The sequence below is a fragment of the Chanodichthys erythropterus genome, chromosome 16 (assembly GCF_024489055.1).
Source record: "Chanodichthys erythropterus isolate Z2021 chromosome 16, ASM2448905v1, whole genome shotgun sequence".
Lineage (NCBI taxonomy): Eukaryota > Metazoa > Chordata > Actinopteri > Cypriniformes > Xenocyprididae > Chanodichthys > Chanodichthys erythropterus.
This window is the reverse complement of record NC_090236.1, coordinates 16,914,022-16,936,079: the sequence shown is the minus strand read 5'-3', so window position 1 is coordinate 16,936,079 and position 22,058 is coordinate 16,914,022. Positions and strand designations below refer to the sequence as shown.

The 22,058-nt window shown below is 35.0% G+C and overlaps 1 protein-coding gene across 4 annotated transcripts in view; it reads left to right on the top strand.

Moving 5' to 3' along the window:
• The window catches only part of egfra (epidermal growth factor receptor a (erythroblastic leukemia viral (v-erb-b) oncogene homolog, avian)), a 79,272-nt gene that overhangs the window by 28,856 nt on the left and 28,358 nt on the right, over positions 1-22,058 (top strand). For all 4 annotated transcript variants that reach the window (XM_067363850.1, XM_067363851.1, XM_067363852.1 and 1 more), the window contains exons 2-13: positions 10,914-11,065; positions 11,687-11,873; positions 12,130-12,264; positions 12,351-12,419; positions 14,457-14,575; positions 16,096-16,237; positions 16,580-16,696; positions 17,965-18,091; positions 18,503-18,576; positions 18,689-18,779; positions 18,951-19,150; positions 21,912-22,044. In XM_067363850.1, the coding sequence (XP_067219951.1) occupies positions 10,914-11,065; positions 11,687-11,873; positions 12,130-12,264; positions 12,351-12,419; positions 14,457-14,575; positions 16,096-16,237; positions 16,580-16,696; positions 17,965-18,091; positions 18,503-18,576; positions 18,689-18,779; positions 18,951-19,150; positions 21,912-22,044 (1,546 nt within the window). The remainder of the gene's footprint in view (positions 1-10,913; positions 11,066-11,686; positions 11,874-12,129; positions 12,265-12,350; positions 12,420-14,456; positions 14,576-16,095; positions 16,238-16,579; positions 16,697-17,964; positions 18,092-18,502; positions 18,577-18,688; positions 18,780-18,950; positions 19,151-21,911; positions 22,045-22,058) is intronic.

Here is a 22,058-nt window from a genome sequence, read left to right as displayed (position 1 = left end):
AAAATGTGAAATGCTAGCATGCTAATGTTTTGCTAATGTTACAGCTAGGTGCTCAAAAGTCCTTTTCTCCAACATTCCAGCCCTGGGCCTCAGGATAAACAAAGTCAAAGATTTGCAAAGTGTAACTGGAGATGTACACCGAGTTGTTAGGGAGCACTTTCCAAGAGAGATAAACATTTGCCTCAGTTTAGGTCCTTATTTGTCTCTCTCAGGAGTTTTCGTAGAAAAAAAGTGTGATGCTTTGCGGGATGAATGACCTTCTCTCATCTGATTAAACTGATTACCCTACAATTATAAAAAAAAAAAAAAAAAAAAAAAAAAAAAAAAACAATATCTAAGAACACAGTGTCCATCAGGTTATTTTCCAGTGGAGAAATTTGCAGTTTTGCTACTTTAAACATGGTGAAACTTAAATGTTGAGAAAGCTACTTTGAAATTATAACTATTTATAATTACTAACTACAATCAAGCTACTGAAAAAAAAGTAGTTAGCTTCACTAAAAGCTACTAATACAAAATAGGTGACTACATTGAACTTAAATAAGGACTAATATTTCAATTTATAATTGAATCAGAGACACGTATCTGGCATGAAACACTAATATTGTTCTTAATTCCAAAGCCTAGTCACTTAAACAGAGAATTTTACATTAAACACTAACCAAAAAATATATGAGATGAAAACGGTAATGAATAGCATTTAACTAAATATTACTGCACAAGGACTCAAATTTACAGTATGAATCATTTGTTTTAAAGCTGTTTATATTGACCTACATGAAAAGTGTGAACAAAATAATTTATGGTAAATCGGGCAACACAGTCTCATTGTCCCGAGTGGTGGTTGTGGTGGTATTAAAACTCACAACAAAGGCGATCTATGCAGGAGACTTTTAAAAGAATTATGAAATCAAACAGCAGAAACAAAACTGAAAAACATAGGCTAACACAAAACCTGTTAAAAGACGTTAAACAATACAGGATAAAGACTGGACTGAAACTGAGGGCTGATATACAAGGCAAACAGAGTTAACAAGGCTAATTAATAAGACACACCTGAACTGAAACTTAAATTAATCTGTAACTATGACAACTAAAGAGTGGCGGGAAAAACTGAACAAAGGTAGACATCTAACTAATGAAAACAAACTTTGTTTTTCAAATTCGTATGAATTTGTACAATCTCGCTCGTATGTTTTCATACAGAGGGAAAGGTTAATCGAACATTTTCAAATCGTGCAATAAAATACATTCGGACCACCAAAACCATTTCAGCGGAAACCAAATGTTTTTTTTTTTTGTTTTTTTTTTTACCAAAAAATTTCATTTGCCAAAATGTATGCTTTACTAATTTTGCTTTACTAATCTTTTCAAATGCCGTGACAGAAAGTCTTTAAATATTTTCTCTCACTATGGCATTACTTGTTGGAAAAAGTAGCTTGTTAAGAGAAAAATCTATGCTGATTTATATAAAAAAGAAGCAAGTAATAGCATTGTTATGTTTGTTACTCCTCAACACTGAAGCTACATACTCATGTGCACCAGAGGAGGAAGCTTTACAGTGGGTGTAATAAAGTCAACACAGTATCAGTTTTCTGGTAGTAAAGCCAATAATGCATTTAAAGTACATTCTGTGAAATAAAATACATTGCTCTTCCGTGGGTGTTTTGCATCTGGCTCGGTTCAAACACGTGTCTTTCTTCCCAGTTCTCTCAAATCCGCCCTTTCCATCCCTTTTTCTTGCTCCCTCGGCCCTCCCCGGAGGCCACTATAGCATCTGGGTTTGGAGTAATGCAATGACCGACCCCATACAAGGAACTTCCTGAAATGTCAGAAGGGTCTTTTTTTCTCTCTGCTTTATTGCCATCTACTTTTTTTCAAATGGTAGTGGTGGTGGTTGTGTGTGTATGTGTGTCTCTGTTTGTTCCATCTTCTTCCTGTGTGTTCCTCAAGTCCCTGATCTGGAACACCCCCACATCTCCACAGTTTTGAGTCTATATCCCACTCATTGGATCCACTCCCAAATGGAATCCAGAATTGAGCTTCAAAGACACAGAATATATTATTTTCATCTACACCCTGAGAATCCTTCATTGTGTTGTGATTCTATCTTTGTTTACGTTGCGCCATATGTAGCGGAATACACCTCCTCTCGTCAGCCTCAAACAATTCTGTCCTAGCAGGAGATGGAAGTGTGGGCTTAATGCACAGGAAGACCTGAGGAAAAGCTTTATTTCCCTCATTAAAACTGATAGTGGTCCTGAGAGATTTAAACTGCTAAGCCTTGAGCTCTAGATCCAAGAAAGATGATTTAGAGATTTTACAAAATTACTTTACAAAAACATCTGCCTTTATTCTTGCAAGAAAAAAAAAAAAATCCCTTTCGTGAAATCCATCTTCCAGAGGAGCAAATTAAACTTTCAACCAAAGTGGGGATAAACTTAGGGTCACATTGGGGAAATAATCACTTAAATTATTATGATATCTTAAAATGTTATATTATACATGGAGTTCACAGTTTAACCTGTTAATTTGGTGTGTTTTTTTTTTTTTTTATAATAAAAAAAATAAAAAAATATTTTAAAAATCATTACATTTTATTATAAAAAATTATCATATTTTTAATTATGTTTTTTCACCATTGTATGATTTTAATTACAAATAGTTTTATTCAATTTACATTAATAACATGCAATTAATTAGTATTATTAATAACACTAACTAATTAAAGAAAAAAAATCTATTGACAACTCCTAATACCTTTGTCAGTACAGTTGAACACCACACTGAAAAGGTCAGTGTGTTCTCTGAATAAAAGACATTTAATATTACAGGTGCCTCCAAAGAATAAATAATGGGTAATGTAATTACATTGAAAATCATTTAGCATTGTTATTTCCTGATAACCATGGATTTATTTTCCTGTAACTCAATTACATGACTTGAACAGCTAATGCCATTCCAGGTAATGACACTGTATTTTATAAACGGAAAATGATCTGTTCCATTTTGTCTATTTTGTTGTCTTGGAAATGATTTTAGTAGAATTGATTATTGTCTGTTTTGTCTTAAAGGTGGATTCAGTAGTTTGGTGCAAATTTAAACCACCATAAAGTAAAAATTTACAATATTTGTTTTTTTTTATGGATATATGTATATCATGTACCCTTGTAATCTTTCATAAAAATAACTCCCCCTCCCTCTTGCAGCAACATCACTTCTCTGATGTATTTGATGTGTTTACTGGCGTGAGGGCGGGGCAGTCTGTCACTCACATAAGATCAACTAATAGCAAACCACCAATTCCCCATTGATAAAATCACATTTCACTCAGATATACGTCACAATAGGGAAGAAATGACTATCGCAGCATCCATTTCATGCCACCTTTTCTATTAAAAAATAGACTGTATTCATAATAGTTTTCAGTTACACTTTATTTTAGTTACACTAGTAGAGTAGTGTTGTTTGATAAGAGTGAAAATTACTCAATGAAATACACTTATTGCCATGCTTTTCAGAGATAACGGAGATTTTCGGAGATAACTGGAGAATCAGTGCCTGTACAGCTCAAAAACAAAGAAAAAACAAAGACAATCAAGTAATATGATAAACAGTGCTTAAACAGTGTTAACGCTAGCTAAAAAATATGTGATATCATGAAAATATGTTTATAACCTTTAAGTTACTTATCATATTAGTTAAACTATAAAGTTAAAATTGCCAAATTAACAGTTCTCTTTCTTTGTTTTCAGTTAGCCTTAGCAAGCTAACAGCTTAACCTACTAATTTAGCATAGCACCAACTGGTTAACTGTTTGATTTGCTAAATCAGAATATCACAATAACACACTTGCTGTGTCTGAATATGCCTACTTCCATCCTATATAGTAGGTGGAAAACAGTATGTGAGCACAGTATGTCTGAATTCATAGTATTCATAAAACAGTAGGCGAAAAGTACCCAGATGACCTACTACTTCCGACGATATTCTGAAGTGTGAATCTAATTGACAATTTACTATCCCATGAGGCCACGGGAGAGGATTTGTGAATGGCAGTGAAGTGACGCAACTGACAGTCTAGCCTAGGTCACATGACCGTAACAACAGAGTAGATGTAGTGTGTTTGAATTTCACTTAGACTAACCAAATGTAGTACCTACTATACAGTATGCGATTTCTCTATTTTTAATCAGCCAATGAGGAAAAGGGATATAATCTCTTAATTTTTAAACAGGAATGGCGTCATACTAACCAACCAAACATTTCTACAAGCCTTTTCTAAAGAATATTGTAGAAACATGCCAAAGAAACAAAACACGCTCACACCCTCTTCAAAAAAGATCATTTACAATGTGTGAACAGACAGGAAGAAACCGGAAGAAACCGTATATATTGCAACAAATTTGACATGACTAAGGTTCTTGGTGTTAACCCTGTGGTGTGGTTGCATGGGAACACTTAACACACATAATGAAGAATGTTCAGCAGCACACCTACAGCCAGCGGCAAAAAGTAACACTCAAGCATTTACGTCATCTGCAGAGAGGAATAGTATACTTACTGAAGCTGAGCCAGCCTAGGTGAAGCCACACCTTATCATGGCATCGGGCCAAAATGATTGCTAGAAGGAAGTGAGCAAACTCACCTTTAACGACTAAACAAGTGACGTTACCTCTGGTCATAATTTCTTCATCACATGCTAGTTCGTCCATGTTAATGGAAAATATTCTACTGTCTCAAAAAGTCATGTGTTTTGCAACATCCAGTGAAATCAACCGAAGTCATCTGTTCCAGAAGGCCTTCAATCTGCCTGGGACTGACGCAGGAAATGAGTAACTCAATATCGGCCGTCCTAGATAACACTGTTAAGACACTGTTTATGAATTTATCTTGTCCTGTGTGTAGGCGATGGGTTGATGGCTTTACTCTGCGCCATGAGATGCACTGTCTTTGCAATGAGAGTATAGCAGAACACAGGGAGCCTGTTTTCTCATCCTCAGTTTTTCCTACTGAGATGTTTTTTATAACAGAAGCCTTCTTCTGTTCTTCAGAACTACTTGCCTTTCGCCCTTTTGCAACATAATAAAAGTCTTTACTGTCATGTTTGATCAGTTGGAACATCCCTATAAATAATGCTAAAGTACCTGATAAAAAGAAGGCTTCAAATCTGTTATAATAATCAGTATCAGCAGATACTGCTTCCTGTGATCAGTGATCAGCCCAAAAAATCCTGATCGGAGCACATTTAGATTTTTTCTTTTTCTTTTTTTCTAAGTCATAGGGTTCCAATGTTGTTTTGGACCCCACTGACTTTCATTGTATGGACAAACACAATTGAAACATACTTCAAAATGTCCATTTTTGTGTTCTGCAGAAGAAAGAATGACATATGGTTGAGTAAATGCTGACAGAATTTTCATGCTTGGGTGAACTATCACTTTATACCTTTTTTAAGCAAGATGTTCTCTCGCTCAGTTGTTTACAAGCTTCAGCTTTCACTTCAAGAACAGACACGTTAAAGAATGCAACCCAACGACAACGTGCATCTTCCATGATAAATCTCACCTTCCGAATGTCAACCGCTCATCTCACGATACAATACTATGAGTTTTGCTTAGAAGACTTGGAGGAGGGGTTTAAGTGTGTTGTGCAGTTCATCCATTCAGTGTTTATAGAGAAAGACTTTTTGCAGTTGTGTGACTATAAAGATCCATTCTTCAGGTCCTGGTCTCCTTTTCTTAAGCTGGCTCCTCTAAACTGTATCAACATACATTTATCTTGAAAATGGAGTCTAGCTTATCCTAAAACTAGAAACAACTTTGACCTCAGAGTGGCTGAGTTGTTTGGCCTCTCTGTTATCTAAGCCTATTAAAGAACTGAATTGCCACCCACACAACAACCCTTTCTATCACTTACATTGCAACATATATGACTAAGTAGTGCAGTGGTTCTCAACTGGTTTTGGTTCAGGACCCAGAGTTGAACATCATGTGGTGACTAACACCAAAAGGTCTTTAAAATCCACACTGAAATGTTATAAAATCATCATGACCTTCACAGGCCTAAAAGTAAACTTAATTTATTGTGTTTACCTTCTAAATGTCTGCTAAATTCTGTTGGCACACAATAATTCACCATACAAAAGTAAACAAACCATATTTATTCTGCAAGTGAAAACATATAGCAGCCTTAATGTAGTCTGAGCTATGTAGACTGCATGATAAATCGAGATATGTCTTAGTGCGATTATCAAATCACAAAGGCTGCTATTGAGTTTTATAAATATTCACAAGTTCGCCTGCCCATTCAGTCTGAATGGTTAATGGTAAAACACCACTTGGCTTGCTGTCCTCGAAGGAGGCTCGAACCCGAGGCTCGGCTCGAGCTCTGAGTTAAACCCCCCTATAACAGTACTGCATAGAGGGAGAAAAAGAGAAATAGAGGAGGATATGGGGAGGAGGACGGATGCTGGAAGAATTGTTGCTGGGATGACACAATGACTGCTGCTTGTATATGCTCGTAATGATGATTGACAGGAATGAATGTTTAGGCTCTTCCCGAACCTACATTTGGTACTACATTATGTGCTGCATTTCAGAGTGAAGCAATTAAAAACTGGCAGTCAATAACAAAACAAGCTTTATGGCAGGGTTATTATAGTCTATTAAAACTTAATACCATAAAAAAAATTACTTGAAATAATATAAATATTTTCATTTAGTTTAACTTGATACAAAATTACTAATACTAAAGCTGAAATAAAATTAATAAAATCTGCTGTATATTACGGAAGAGGATTAGGGCCAGGCAATAATAAAAAAATAAAACCATCTTGAGATTAAAGTTGTTAAATTTCGAGGAAAAACTCGTAATTTAATGACTTTATTCTCATAATTTAATGTGTTTATTCTCCACATTTCATCTCGACTTTTTTTCTCGAAATTAACAAAATTTTTCTCATAATTTAACGAATTTGTTCTCATAATTTAACGACTTTTTTCTCGTAATTTAATGACTTTATTCTCAACATTTTATCTCGACTTTTTTCTCGAAATTTAACAAGTTTTTTTGGTAATTTAACGAGTTTATTCTCAACATTTTATCTCGACTTTTTTCTTGAAATTTAACGAGTTTCTTCTCGTAATTTAATGACTTTATTCTCAACATTTTATCTCGACTTTTTTCTCGAAATTTAACAAGTTTTTTTCGTAATTTAATGAGTTTATTCTCAACATTTTATTTCAAGTTTTTTCTCGAAATTTAACAACTTTAATATTGAGATGGTTTTATTTTTTTTATTATTTCTTGGCCCTAATCCTCTTCCATAGTATATAGACATATTAAAAAAAATAATAATACTAAAGATTTATTAAAACTTGAACTAAATTTAAAGTCCCCCTGAAATCAAAATTTAAATTTTTCAGCTTTTAGTATGAATATGTTAACCTTAAAGTTAGGAATAATCAGGTGTGTTCCAAAACAATGACAAAATTCACATTTTGATAAGCATTCAAAACTTACAGTCTCTCACTTCCGCTAAAATGGATCACAGATTTTCATGACATCACTGCGCACTTTAGCTTCTCATCAAATCTTCTATCCAATCAAATGCTCTCTAGAATCTGTAGTCCCGCCCCTCCTACACTATCAACAGACACTGAAGCTGCGGCTGAAATCTGTCATTAGTTCACACATTTACTAGTTTCTACATAGGGAATGGCACGTAGTGCACTATATAGAGAATAGGGAACGATTCAGTGTAAATATGCTTTCCATTGACGCGAATGGAGTCTGTTTCCGCGTTAGTATCAGATGAACCGCCGCAGCGTTAGCACAGTCTGCTCTGGCAGAGCACAGAACCGATCGCATCCGCTAGTCGGCTCAGACCACGAAAGGTATCGGACCCATTTAAATTCTGCACTGAATGCTAAAGTGATATAGAGGAGAATAGGAGGTTAGATATTAAAGGGTAACAGAGGTTTCATTGAGTTTAACGGCTCTGGCTGAGCTGTGATATAAACGAAACACTTTTGGCTATTTTAAAAATGGGGCAGGGCTGTTCGATAAATCACCCTGTCTTCCTGTTTCAGTTGAAATTACGTCAACACATTGAATAATGCTGCACATTCCAAGACACTCCAGTGGGCCTTTAAACAAAGGAATTTAACAAAATATCTCAATGAGTATCATCTTTGGAACACAAATTAAGATATTTTTGATAAAATCTTATGGCTCAGTGAGGCCTACGTTGCCAGCAAGATCATTTCCTTTTTTCAGTGCCCAGAAAGCTACTAAAGACATATTTAAAACAGTTCATGTGATTGTGACTACAGTGGTTCAACCTTAATATTATAAAGCGACGAGAATACTTTTTGTGTGCCAAAAAACAAAAAAACAAAATAGTGACTTCATTCAACAATATCTAGTGATGGGCGATTTCAAAACACTGCTTCATCAAAATCTTTTGTTTTGAATAAGTGGTTCACAGTGCCAAAATCACGTGATTTCAATAAACGAGGTTTGGTTATTTCATAAGTGTTTCGAAATTTAAGTAGTTCATGTGACTTTTGGCAGTTTGATACACGCTCCGAACCACTGATTTGAAACAAAAGATTTGTAAAGCTTTGAAGCTTCATGAAGCAGTGTTTTGAAATCGCCCATCATTAGATATTGTTGAATAAAGTCGCTATTTAGTTTTTTTGGCGCACAAAAAGTATTCTTGTTGCTTTATACTATTAAGTTTGAACCACTGTGGTCACATGAACTATTTAAAATATTTAGTCTTTAGTAGCTTTCTGAGCATTGAAAAAGGAAATGATCTTGCTGGCAATGCAGGCCTCACTGAGCCATCAGATTTTATCAAAAATATCTTAATTTGTGTTCCGAAGATGAACCGAGGTCTCACAGGTGTGGAACGACATAAAGGTGAGTAATTAATGACAGAATTTTCATTTTTGGGGAGAACTAAGCCTTTAAGGGTGAAAACATTCTATGTTGGCATTCTGCCAAATTTCTTTAGCTTCTACCAAATAACATGAATTTGCACCAAAATACCATTAAGTTTGTCTTTTATTTAGCTTTGTGTGATTGTTGAACATTATTTTACACTGCAGTTTGCTACCTTGAAGGAATAATTCACCCATAAATTAAAATTCTAAAAATCATTTACTCAACCTTAAAAGATCTTCGAATAATGAAAGGAGGAAGGAAGAGGACGGAATGTAGTAGAACAGACCATGAACAGACCATGAACCATGATCATTGTTGATTCATTATTTTGTGTTTGTATTGAGGTTCCTTTGTACTTTGTCTCATCTAATGTTTTGAAATGCTAATTTCCTTGAAATGAGTGGGAATTCCCATCACCCTTTGGAGCTAATCAAGTGATGTCTTAGGAAGTCACTTTTGAAATGAGTGGATCTGTCTTCTGTTACGCAATAACTCAATTATTACTTATGCAGTAATGCATTTATTCACAATTTTACAGTCTGATGCATCTATTAGTGGAAACTGCCAAGATGTTGGTCTCAGTGGGGATATCTTGTGGTGCAAAATAGGGATTGTTGATGACTAATTTTGTCATTAATCATTGACACCTCACAGTTTTAGCTGTTTTAATTCTGTTTTGATTGCCGGCTTATTCAGAATCAGAGCTCATAATGCTGTCTCTGCAGCAATATAAACCAGCCTGAGTAAATGTAGTAGTAATTTTTTCCCAGATGAGTGTGTGAGAAAGAGTAAGTTCTCCTAGTATTCAGAGGATCTCTATGTCACGAGCACTATTTATCTTGGCCCACCGCAGAGTCTTTCCATTGCCGCTCAGAGCACTTAAAACAAACGCCCACCTACACTGAATTCTGATTGGTTCATTAGCTGCAAAAGACACCTACATGCCCCAGACTGGCTCTGGCTCTAGCATTCACAGTTGGTTTCTTACAATCATTTTAGTCTTTTTTTGTATTTAATAAAGATTTTTTTTTATTAAAGCTTGGCCAGAACCTAGACCTGAATTCAAGTGAAAACCTGTGGTTTGACCTGCAAATTGCAGTCTACAGAAACACTCCATCTAATTTGTGTAATTGGAACAAATTAGCATTGCAAAATGGGCTAAAGTTCCACAAATGTGAAATAAACAAGAAGGCTCATGACTGGAATTGTTGTGAAAGGACTGTGTATAAAGTTTGAAAAAAATATTTTATGCTCACCAGGGCTGCATTTATTTGAGCAAAAATACAGTAAATATGATTACAAAAAAATAACAGTTTTCAAATTTTATGTAAAATACAATTTATTTCTTTGATGGCAAAGCTGAATTTATGAATTACTTAAGTGTCACATGATCCTTCAGAAATCATTCTAATATGCTGATTTGGTTTATACATATATATATATATATGTATGTGAGTTATATTTTTTTTATATATATATATATATATGTATGTATGTATGTATGTATGTATATGTATGTATGTATATATATATGTATGTATATATGTGTGTGTGTGTGATATATTTTTTTTAGAATTCTTTGATGAATATAAAGTAAAAAAAAAACTGCATTCATTTGAAATAGAAATATTTTGTAACATAATAAAAGTCTTTACTGTCACTTTTGATCAATTTAATGCGTCTTTACTGAATAAAATGATTCATTTCTTTAAAAAAAATCTTACTGACCCCTTGTCTTACTGTATTATTGAATGAATAAAACTGATTTTAATGTGTTCAAAAGTATATTCAAAAGTATGTTGGTAGGAGATTTAATGGATAAACAAACTGCAAAAAGAATGACTACTAAAATAACCACCAAAAAACATGTTTGCTTCTAATAGAATTTGCCTTTTATTGTATTTCTTTTCCACGAAGGCCTCTGGTGGATTTAATTCTTTCTTTCTCTCTCTGTGTTAAAGTGTGCCAGGGAGCGAACAACAAACTGGCCCTTCTGGGAACAGTGGATGACCATTATCAGATTCTGGTAAAAATGTACAGCAACTGCACCGTGGTTTTGGAAAACCTGGAAATCACATATATGACAGAAAAACATGACTTGTCTTTTCTCAGGGTATGATATATACATTTACAAACACTACATTCAGTGTTATTTTACTGTTACCTTACTGTTTGGTTGTATTGTATGGAAGCTTGTTTCCACCACTGGAAAAAAAATAATAAAATAAATTACATGATAATTGCGACTTTTTATCTCATAATTCTGACTTTTTTCAAGTTTACATCTCGCAATTCTAACTCTTTTTTTTTTTTTAAATTGTGAGTTATAAAGTCAAAGTAGCATGATATAAAGTTGCAATTGCGTGTTATACAGTCAGAATTGTGAGATATAAACTTGCAACTCTGAGAAATAAAGTCAGTCTTTTTTTCCTCAGAATTGGACTTTATAATTCATAATTGCAAGTTTATATCTCACAATTCTGAGAAACAAAGTCAGAATGGTCAAAAACTTGTGAGATAAAAAGTCGTAATTATCTTTTAACAGGCTTCCATACTATTGTAAGTCATCTGTGCACCAATGTTTTTAGCATGTTGCTAATTATAGTTTGTATTTATTGACACATGCCTCAACAATATTTAAAATATGCAGTATAACAACACTTCTAAACAACTTTTTATGTAGTTTAGTATTGTATGCTTACTAAGTTTTATGTGTAATGTTTCTGATTTTTAGAGCATTCAAGAAGTTGGTGGTTATGTTCTTATTGGGATCAACTCTGCTCCCAGCATCCCCCTTGAGAATCTGCGTATCATTCGTGGCCACTCCCTTTATGATGACAAATTTGCCTTAGCTGTCCTCTCAAACTCTAACAGCAGCATCGGACAAGGCATGAACCAGTTACCACTGACTAGCTTAACTGGTATGTGGTTATATAAAAGTGTTCTTTGTTTTGTTTTTTTGGGGGTTTTTTTTCCAAATGGGAATAGCACATGCTTCTAACTGACCTGTATTTATATCTTTCACACAATTGTTTTGTAGAGGGAATAACATTCATTAATTTCCATGGCCAGTGCTGAAAGTTTTATTTGGAAAATAATAATAGACCTATATTTCTACTGTCACTTGTCATACAGTACATGAATGCATTGTTTAAACACTGTCATTTTCCCTCCTAGAAATACTGAAGGGTGGAATAAAATTTACTGGTAACAATCATTTATGTAACATGGAGACCATCCAGTGGACTGACATTCTGAACATGAAGAGCCAGCCTAAAAATGAAATACAAAACTTCACATCACAGAGACAGTGTATGTCCCTCAATATATAGACATTATTAAATGGTACTAATTAATTTTATATTTTGATTAAGAATGTTGTACTTTACCTCCCACAGGTAAGAAGTGTGACCCGAGCTGTCACAATGGTTCCTGTTGGGGCCCTGGCCCTCAAAACTGCCAAACAAGTAAGTGGTCCTAAACTATTAAAGTGAAAGAATCTGCCTGTTTTTTTCTACTTTCAGCCTTTTTAGAGATTACTAAAATAGTGAAAGCACACTACATAGAAGTGTTTCAAAAAACAAAAACAAAACTACATAACCTTTGGGAAGCTAGCGACATGAAACACATATTCATTAGAATACTATTCAAAAAATGTGGTTCTGAAAACTGTGGTAAGATGGCCCAGTCTGTTGTGATTGGTCTAATGCGAAACGTCCATTTAGCCAGCAGCCAAATAACCCTGTAGCTCAAGGCTTGTTGCCCACTGAAGCTAAGCAGGGCTGAGCCTGGTTAGTACCTGGATGGGAGACCTCCTGGGAAAACTAGGTTGCTGCTGGAAGAGGTGTTAGTGAGGCCAGCAGGGGGTGCCCATCCTGTGGTCTGTGTGGGTCCTAATGCCCCAGTGTAGTGATGGGGAGACTGTACTGTCAAAAAGCACTGTCCTTTGGATGAGACGTTTAAACCGAGGTCCTGACTCTTTATGGTCGTTAAAAATCCTAGGATGTCCTTAGAAAACAGTAGGGGTGTAACCCCGACATCCTGGCCAAATTTGCCTATTGGCATCTGTCCATCATGGCCTCCTAATCATCCCCATATACTGATTGGCTTCATCACTCTGTCTACTCTCCACCAATAAGCTGGTGTGTGGTGGGCGTTCTGGCGCAATATGTATCATCCAGGTGGATGCTGCTCATTGGTGGTGGCTGAGGAGATTCCCCCTTCCATATTTAAAGTGCTTTGAGTACCCAGAAAAACACTATAAAAATGTAACAAATTATTATTATTATTATATTATCATATCTGAATTTCAGCTCTTCCTCAGCACTTGATACAAAGTGATATGAACAGGAACAATGGCATCCTTTTTTCCGTATCAATTCGAGCCCAAGTACTCATCACTTTTAGGATTTGCTTTCACAGCACAGAAAACAGCATCTTCTCGTTGTGTTGATAGTATGAACTAAACGTTTACAGGCCTCAGCTACAACTACATGTTTAAGGGTAGGGAAACGTAGACATTTTTCACGGGCAGCCAATGAGGACCATGCCAATTTTTTTACGGTGTTGCATAGATATGTAACACAAAGTGAGACCGGAATTACTGATGACTCGTTTCAGTAGTTCAGAATCGATTCTTGTTTTTTGGAGACAATAACTTTATTTGTCTTGCACTTTGAGCTTTAAAACTTTGCAGACCTTTTACATTCATTAACAGCTATATTACACACTGCATGAAAGATAATATCTGAAAAAGACTTCGGAACCAAGTCGGTACTGAAATTTAAAAAATGTGATGTTTTTTGAGCACTGTTGAGCAGATTCATAAACACCTCTGATTGGCCATTGTGTTCACTTGCTCTTCAGATATGTCTTTGTTTGGCTACAGTGATCAAAGCTTCAAAAACACGTTGTAAATAGACATCAACACCGAGTGTTTACACAGATACACACAGGAGCGGTCCATGTGTTGATCATTGTGGCCAATCACAGACATATCTCATGAGCGCATGCACACAATGGCCAATCAGAGGTCTTTATGAATCCGCTCAACAGCGCTCAAAGCGTCACATTTTTAAAATTTCAGTACTGACTTTGTATCAAAGTCAGTACTTTTGACAACACTAGTGTATTTAGCAACTATAAACACTTTGTGGCTCTTACACATTAATTTGTTAATCCAGTACAATTACTTAAACTTGGGTTACCTTGTTTTATGTTTTATACTGTACTGGTTAGTAATACATAATACCACTGCAAAATGCACTGGATTGACAGTTTATGAATTTCTGCTTTTTGAGTAGTTTTTTTTAAATGTTCCTCTTTAGTTTGTTTAGTTGATCCTTGACTTATATTTCACAACTGCTGAAGAACACTACTTGACCCCCGGAGGAATGTTTTGAAAACTCTTGAGAAGAATATTGAATTGTTGTTGCTGTGCTCAGCTGTAGCGCCCTGTTTAGAGCTGTTAGGATCTCTGAAGTTCCTTCTCTCTCTGAATCTAGTGACTAAGGTGATCTGTGCGGAGCAGTGCTCAGGCAGGTGTAAGGGACCCAAACCCATTGACTGCTGCAATGAACATTGTGCTGCAGGCTGCACTGGACCCAAACCAACCGACTGCCTGGTGAGAAGCACAGTGTGCAGATTGATTCATTTCTCAACCATTCACTTCTTTGCTCATTCATCATTTAGTACACTGAATGCTACTGTATATGCGAGTATAAATACAGTTAGTGAATTAGATGTAGACATTATGTTTAAGCAGTATGACTCAACATGTGAGAAATTCACAGCCGCTTGAATGTGTTAATAAAAACTAAAATAACCGTTTTCTATTTGAATATATTTTAAAACGTAATTTATTCCTGTGTTGTCAAAGCTGAATTTTCAGCATCATTACTCCAGTCTTCACTGATCCTTCAGAAACATACTAATATGATGATTTGCTGATCAAAATGCATTTCTTATTATTATTATTATTGACACTGAAAACAGTTCAATGCTCTACGGAAGAGGATTAGGGCCAAGCAATAATAAAACAATAAAACCGTCTCAAGATTAAAGTTGTTAAATTTCGAGAAAAAAGTCGAAATAAAATGTTGAGAATAAACTCATTAAATTATGAGAAAAAACTTGTTAAATTTCGAGAAAAAAGTCGAGATAAAATGTTGAGAATAAACTCCTTAAATTACGAGAAAAAAATCGTTAAATTTCAAGAAAAAAGTCGATCAAATGTTGAGAATAAACTAATTAAATTATGAGAAAGAAGTCGTTAGATTATGAGAACAAATTCGTTAAATTATGAGAAAAAAAGTCATTAAATTACGAGAAAAAGTTGTTAAATTACAAGAAAAAAGTCGTTAAATTATGAGAACAAATTCGTAATTTAACGAATTTGTTCTCGTAATTTAACGACTTTTTTCTTGTAATTTAACAAGTTTTTTCTCGTAATTTAATGACTTTATTCTCAACATTTTATCTTGAATTTTTTCTCGTAATTTAACGACTTTTTGATTTAATGAGTTTATTCTCAACATTTTATCTCGACTTTTTCCTTGAAATTTAACGATTTTTTTCTTGTAATTTAACAAGTTTATTCTGAACATTTTATTTAGACTTTTTTTCTCAAAATTTAACAACTTTAATCTCAAGATGGTTTTATTATTTTATTATTGCTTGGCCCTAATCCTCTTCCGTAATGCTCAGTATTTTTGAGGGAACTGTGATGCATTTTTTCTCCCCAAGATTCTTTGATAAATAGAAAGTACAAATGAACAGCATTTATTTGAAACGTTATAAATCTTGTTACTGTCAGTTTTGATCAATTTGCTGAATAAAAGTATTCATTTCTTTTATTAAAAAAAAAAACAAAAAAACTGTAGTGTACTATATAAGCCTTTGAACAAATACAAGCAGTTATTTAGAGACTGGAAACACTTTATGGCTTAAATGTGTTAATAAAAACTGCAACACTTCAGAACTTATTTTGATGAAATAACACAGAGCATGTCTGCAATATTACAATGAAACATTCATTACCAATGAAGTACACAGCTGCAGTAAATGTAACCTCAAGAGCAATGAAGATACTTTCGGGACTAGTGCACTCATGGGAAATGCTGTTTGTGTGCTTGTGTTCTGCAGGCCTGTAAGGACTTCCAGGATGAAGGGACATGTAAGGACGCATGTCCACGGCTCATGCTCTACGACCCCAACACCCACCAGCTCGCTCCCAACCCCGACGGGAAGTACAGCTTTGGGGCAACGTGCATCAAGATATGCCCACGTAAGTCCCATCATCGTGGCTGAAGTCAGAATGAGACACGATTCTTCACTGTTTTTTCCTACTTGACCACAAGGCCAGATCCTAATTATAACTTTCATGAAAATTCAAGCTGTTAGGTCTTGAATTCTGGCGTTCTGGAGATTAATGTTTTAGGTGCTCATGGTTAAAATATAAACAACACAATCTAGTGGATCGTGAGCCTGCAACTCAAACTCTGGTTTCTGAATAACATCCCAGAAAGCAGGATAACCATGACAGAATGATTTGACGCATTAGGGTTGTGTTGCTGGTTGCTTGTGGTTAATGACTCTGGAGTGACTGATGGTTTGATGTTTTCCTCAGACAACTATGTCGTGACAGATCATGGGGCATGTGTAAGAACATGCAGCCCTGGCACCTATGAGGTGGATGAGGGTGGAGTTCGGAAATGTAAGAAGTGTGATGGCCTGTGTCCAAAAGGTACAGTTGAGACTGCTGCGGTCAGGTTTTCTAACAAGCTGTTTTTTTAGGAGGAAAGATTAGTTGTCTGTTTTGTTTTTCTTTTCTTTTTCCCCAATTTTTTTTTCTAGTTTGAAAAACACATTAGTCTTGTTTTAGTTGCATTTACAACTGTATTTTAATATAATTTAAAAAAACATAATTAAACCCATGTAAAAAGCATAAAAATATATCCATTCGTGTCTGTTAGTGATCTGTCCTTCCATAATATTGCACGTCAACTATTTTAACTAAGCTTTTTCAACAATACAACCAACATATAGCCATGATATGTTGTATAAAAAAAAAAAAAAAAGAAATCATTCTAATATGCTGATTTTCTGCTCAGTAAACATTTGTTTATCTTGAAAAAGTTAATGAGACCAGTGTTTATTTAAAATGGAAATATTGTGTAATATTATAAATGTCTTTAGTGTCACTTTTAATAAATTAAATGCACCCTTGCTGAATAAAAGTTACATACTGTCCACAAGACAAAAAAAAAAAAAAAAGCTGAATTTATAAATATGACCCAATTCAAAAGTTAATGAACCCTTGATTCTTAATACTGTGTGTTGTTACCTGGATGAGCCACGACTGTTTTTTTTTGTGATGGTTGTTCATGAGTTGCTTGCGTGCCCTGAGCAGTTAAACTGCCTAATATTCTTCAAAAAAATCCTCCAGGTCCCAAAAATTAGCGGAAAGGGTTCAAATATGCAAAAGATGCTGGAAAACCGAACAATTGTTCAGACCTGGAGGATTTTTATGAAGAATATTGGGCAGTTTGACTGTTCAGGACAAAGGGACCCATGAACAACCATCACAAAACAAAAAAACAGTCATGGATCATGCAGGTAACCACACACAGTATTAAGAATCAAGGGTTCACAAACTTTTGAGCGGGTTGTTTTTATAAATTCAGCTTTTTTTGTGTGTGTGTGTCTTGTGGACCATGTGTAAACATTTTTTATGTAAAATATCTTACTCAGGACAGTACTAAATAAAAAATAATTGTATGATCCCTCTTATTTTGTTAAAATTATTTACATTTTCACAGATTCTGCAAGGGGTTCACAAACTTTTAAGCAGCACTGTACATCCAATGGTTTTTAAGATAATTCAAAGCATAAATTCAGTCAAGTTCTTACTGGTAGCATAATTACTGCATTTATTATTGCCTTCATGCCTAATTCTTCACCTAAGAAAGGAGTTGCAGTTAATATTTCATGTGTGTGCAATCATCCCTCTAGTTTGCAATGGGCTTGGAATGGGGCCTTTGACCAATGTCCTGTCAATCAATGCCAGCAACATCGACTCCTTTGAGAACTGCACAAAAATCAGTGGAGGTGTTACAATCCTTCCCACAACATTCAGAGGGTGAGAATGATGTTTTACATTCTCTGATAACAAAGAATTGATTGCACAATGCTTAGTGCCATTCTATGTTGCTTAAAGACGATTATCCTTTGGATATTTTTGGTTACACTTTATTTCGATAGTCCACTTTAGACATACTACTAACTATTAGTAACTTTGCAACTACATTTCAACTAACTTAGCAACTAAGCAGTTGTCGATACCCAACCGTACTTATAATCAGTTGAATGTCTGTTGAATGTCATATTTATTTGCTGTTTGCTTTGCATTTAGATTGTGTGATTGAGCCAAATTTTCCACAAACTGTTTAATATCATTCTGCTTATGGTGGCATATTAGGATCTGTCAATTATTTTGTTTTTATTACCATAAAGAACCATTTCCAAATTTTGAACTTTTTTTTTTTTTCAGTGACCAGCATACTAAAACTCCAGTACTGGACCCAGTCAAGCTCAATGTGTTCAGAACTGTAAAAGAAATCACTGGTGAGAATGCAGTGGTTTAATATTGGACATTTATGTTAGTTAAAATGGTGTATCATTTAGGGGACCTTTAGCCACTCAGTGTTCAGAAACTTCCTCTTCTCCCACCTCAAAGGCTACCTGGTGATTCAGCAGTGGCCGGAAAGCATGTCATCCCTCAGCGCCTTTGAAAACCTTGAGGTCATCCGTGGACGGACAAAACAACAGTAAGTCAATAAAAAAATATCACGGTCCCAAATATGTCGACAGTTTCAGAGATTTTTCACAGATTAAGACAAAAATCACAAATTAGGCAGCAGATGCTCCTGAATCAGTCTCTTTGTTGAGTCTGTTTTGCATTTAAAGAACCTCCGTCTCTCTTTCTCCTGCTCCCACAGAGGTGCGTTCAGCTTTGCTGTCACCCAAACTAAAATCACACATTTGGGCCTGCGGTCTCTGAGGGAGATCAGTGATGGTGATGTGGTCATCGGTCACAATCAGCATCTCTGCTACACCAGCCATGACCACTGGAAACGCCTCTTCAAATCTGAACATCAGAGTGTCAGAGTGACAGCAAATGCTAATGCTACCACCTGCGGTAAATGAATTTTCACAATAACACCTGTCAAAGAATTTAAGTTTAGTTCATCCCAAAAATGACAATTCTGTTGAATGTTATACACCCTTATGTCACTTCAAACCTGGCTGTCTTTTTCTGTGAATCACAAAAAGAGAATTTTCAAAGAATCTTCACACAGTCCTTTTCCAAATGCAGTTCATACTGATTGCATGTGTCAAGCTCAAAAAAGCTAAACATAAAAGCTGTCCAAATGACTTCTGTCTTCCCTTGTAAAGAACAAGTACACTTAATTGTATTGAATGTACAAAATTAACAAAAATGTGCTTAAAATCAAATAATTCATTACATAATTGATTAATATCACCATGAATTTCAAAGTCACATGGAAATAGCTGAATAGGAAATGTTTTATTCGTATTAGCCAAATCCTTGTGAAAAAGAAGTGTGCTTAATTGTATTGAACTTGTAGTGTGCACTTCAAATATTAAAAAAAAAAAGAAAAAATGAAAAAAAGATACAATAGTAATTAAATAAATGTTCACTTAATTGAGTACACTTTCATGACTGATTTTTAACACACTTAAAGGGTTCGTTCACCCAAAAATTTAAATTCTTTCATTTATTACTCACCCTCATGCCGTTTCACACCCTTAAGACCTTTGTTAATCTTCGGACCGCAAATTAAGATATTTTAGTTGAAATCCGATGGCTCTGTGAGGCCTCCATAGGAAGCAATGTCACTTCCTCTCTCAAGATCCATAAAGGTACTAAAAACATATTTAAATCTGTACGTGATTACAGTGGTTCAATATTAATATTATAAAGCGAAGAGAATATTTTTGGAGCGCCAAAAATAACAAAATAATGACTTATTTAGTGATGGCCGATTTCAAAACAATGCTTCAGGAAGCATCAGAGCACAGTGAATCAGTCTGTCGAATCTGCTGTTCGGAGCGCCAAAGTCACGTGATTTCAGCCGTTGGCAGTTTGAAGCACGAACCGAATCTGTCATGATCACCAGTGAGAGTGCCCTATCAGCCACTAGAGGGCACTCCATCCCGGACTCTCATTTCCACCTGTTCATGGACTACAATTCCCACACACACTCACCGGACTCATTATCCAATGTCATTACACCCAGCTGTATTGTATCATGTCATTAGTGTCTGTCTATTTATACTGAGCTGTTTCTGTCCTTGGTTGTGGTTCGTTGTTTAATGTCATGCGTATTCTGATTTCCCCGGTTGTCTGTTTTGGTTTTTTCTTTGTGTTATTTTGTACCTGTTGTTTGGACTGATTTCATGGACTTTTGACCCTTGCCTGCTCTGTGGATTACGCTTTTGGATTACCCCTTTAATAAATCTCTGCTGCGCTTGGATCTATCTTTTGTCTTCATGTGTACCGTGACAGAATCATGATCATCAGTGTTTTGAAATCGGCCATCACTAAATAAGTCGTTATTTTGTTATTTTTGGCGCTCCAAAAATATTCTCGTCACTTTATAATATTAATATTGAACCACTGTGCTCACATGAACTGATTTAAATATGTTTTTAGTACCTTTATGGATCTTGAGAGAGGAAATGACAATGCTTCCTATGGAGGCCTCACGGAGCCATCGGATTTTAACTAAAATATCTTAATTTGTGTTCTGAAGATGAACGAAGGTCTTACGGGTGTGGAACGGAATTTTGTGGAATTTTTGGGTGAACTAACCCTTTAAGTACAGTTTTAAAAAAAAGTGCACTTTGTGCTTTAAAGTACACTTATCAGTGTGTTTACTAACATACTAAAGCACATGTGTAGCACTTGATTATAATTTTAATCAAGTTCGTCATTACAAATGTGTAATTACAAATAAATTAAAATACATGACATACAAGTTTAAGTAAAATGAAATTAAACATTATTTCAAAGACAATATTCAAGTAATTATGGCATTACATATCTAGATGTACTGCACTTAAGTCCAACTTAGAATAATTGAGTCAAAAAGCTTTCTTTATTGAATTTAGTTTACATTTAAATTATAATCCATTTTTATTGTATTCTAACTAACATGTAACTAACATGTATTTAAGTGTTCGAAAACCTTACATTCAGTTCACGCTTCTTTTTCACAAGGGTTTTGGAGTCATACAATGCAAAGTTGTTCATTGAAAATTGCGATCACAATTTCTTCCCTATAGTGAGATACATCATATCCGAGCAAAACAGCTTATAGAAAAAAAGAAAAAATATGTAGAGCAGGGTATTTATTTATTTATTTATTTGAAATTGGGTTCTCAACTGGTTTGTCCATTATAAATTTACAAATTTATTTCACAAAAAAGGTTGACACACATAAGTACCGTCACACTTTACTTAACATACACATACATTTAAGAATATAACTAATACTGATGAATAAACAGTATAAGGTAAGGCTATTAAATTGCAGTCCCAAACTATTTTTTGATAATACAGTAATGTTAGTAAGTTTAGAGTCATTTAAAAAATTTAAAAAAAAAAGTGAGAAAAGTGGCATTTTGGGCTTACGGAAACAACAGTTGCAATGGTAAATACAGAATACTAACATGAAATGTTTCTGAAACATATGGAAACTTCTCCTGATGAAGAGAATGAACATCATACCTGCATGCAAATCCTTCCCATCTAACACACAAAGTACAAGTTACTGTATATAATTTATTAGCACTTTTTGGTAATTTCTTGACTTACTACTCTCAACTAGGTATATCTTTGTGTTGATATCTTATCTGAATGTGTGTGTTTACAGCGAATCGGAACAGCACGTGTGATGAGATGTGCACGGCTGATGGCTGCTGGGGTCCTGGTCCCACTATGTGCTTCGTTTGTAAGCATTACAGCCGTAAAAAACACTGTGTGGCTTCCTGCAACTTACTAGCTGGGTGAGTGTCTTCTC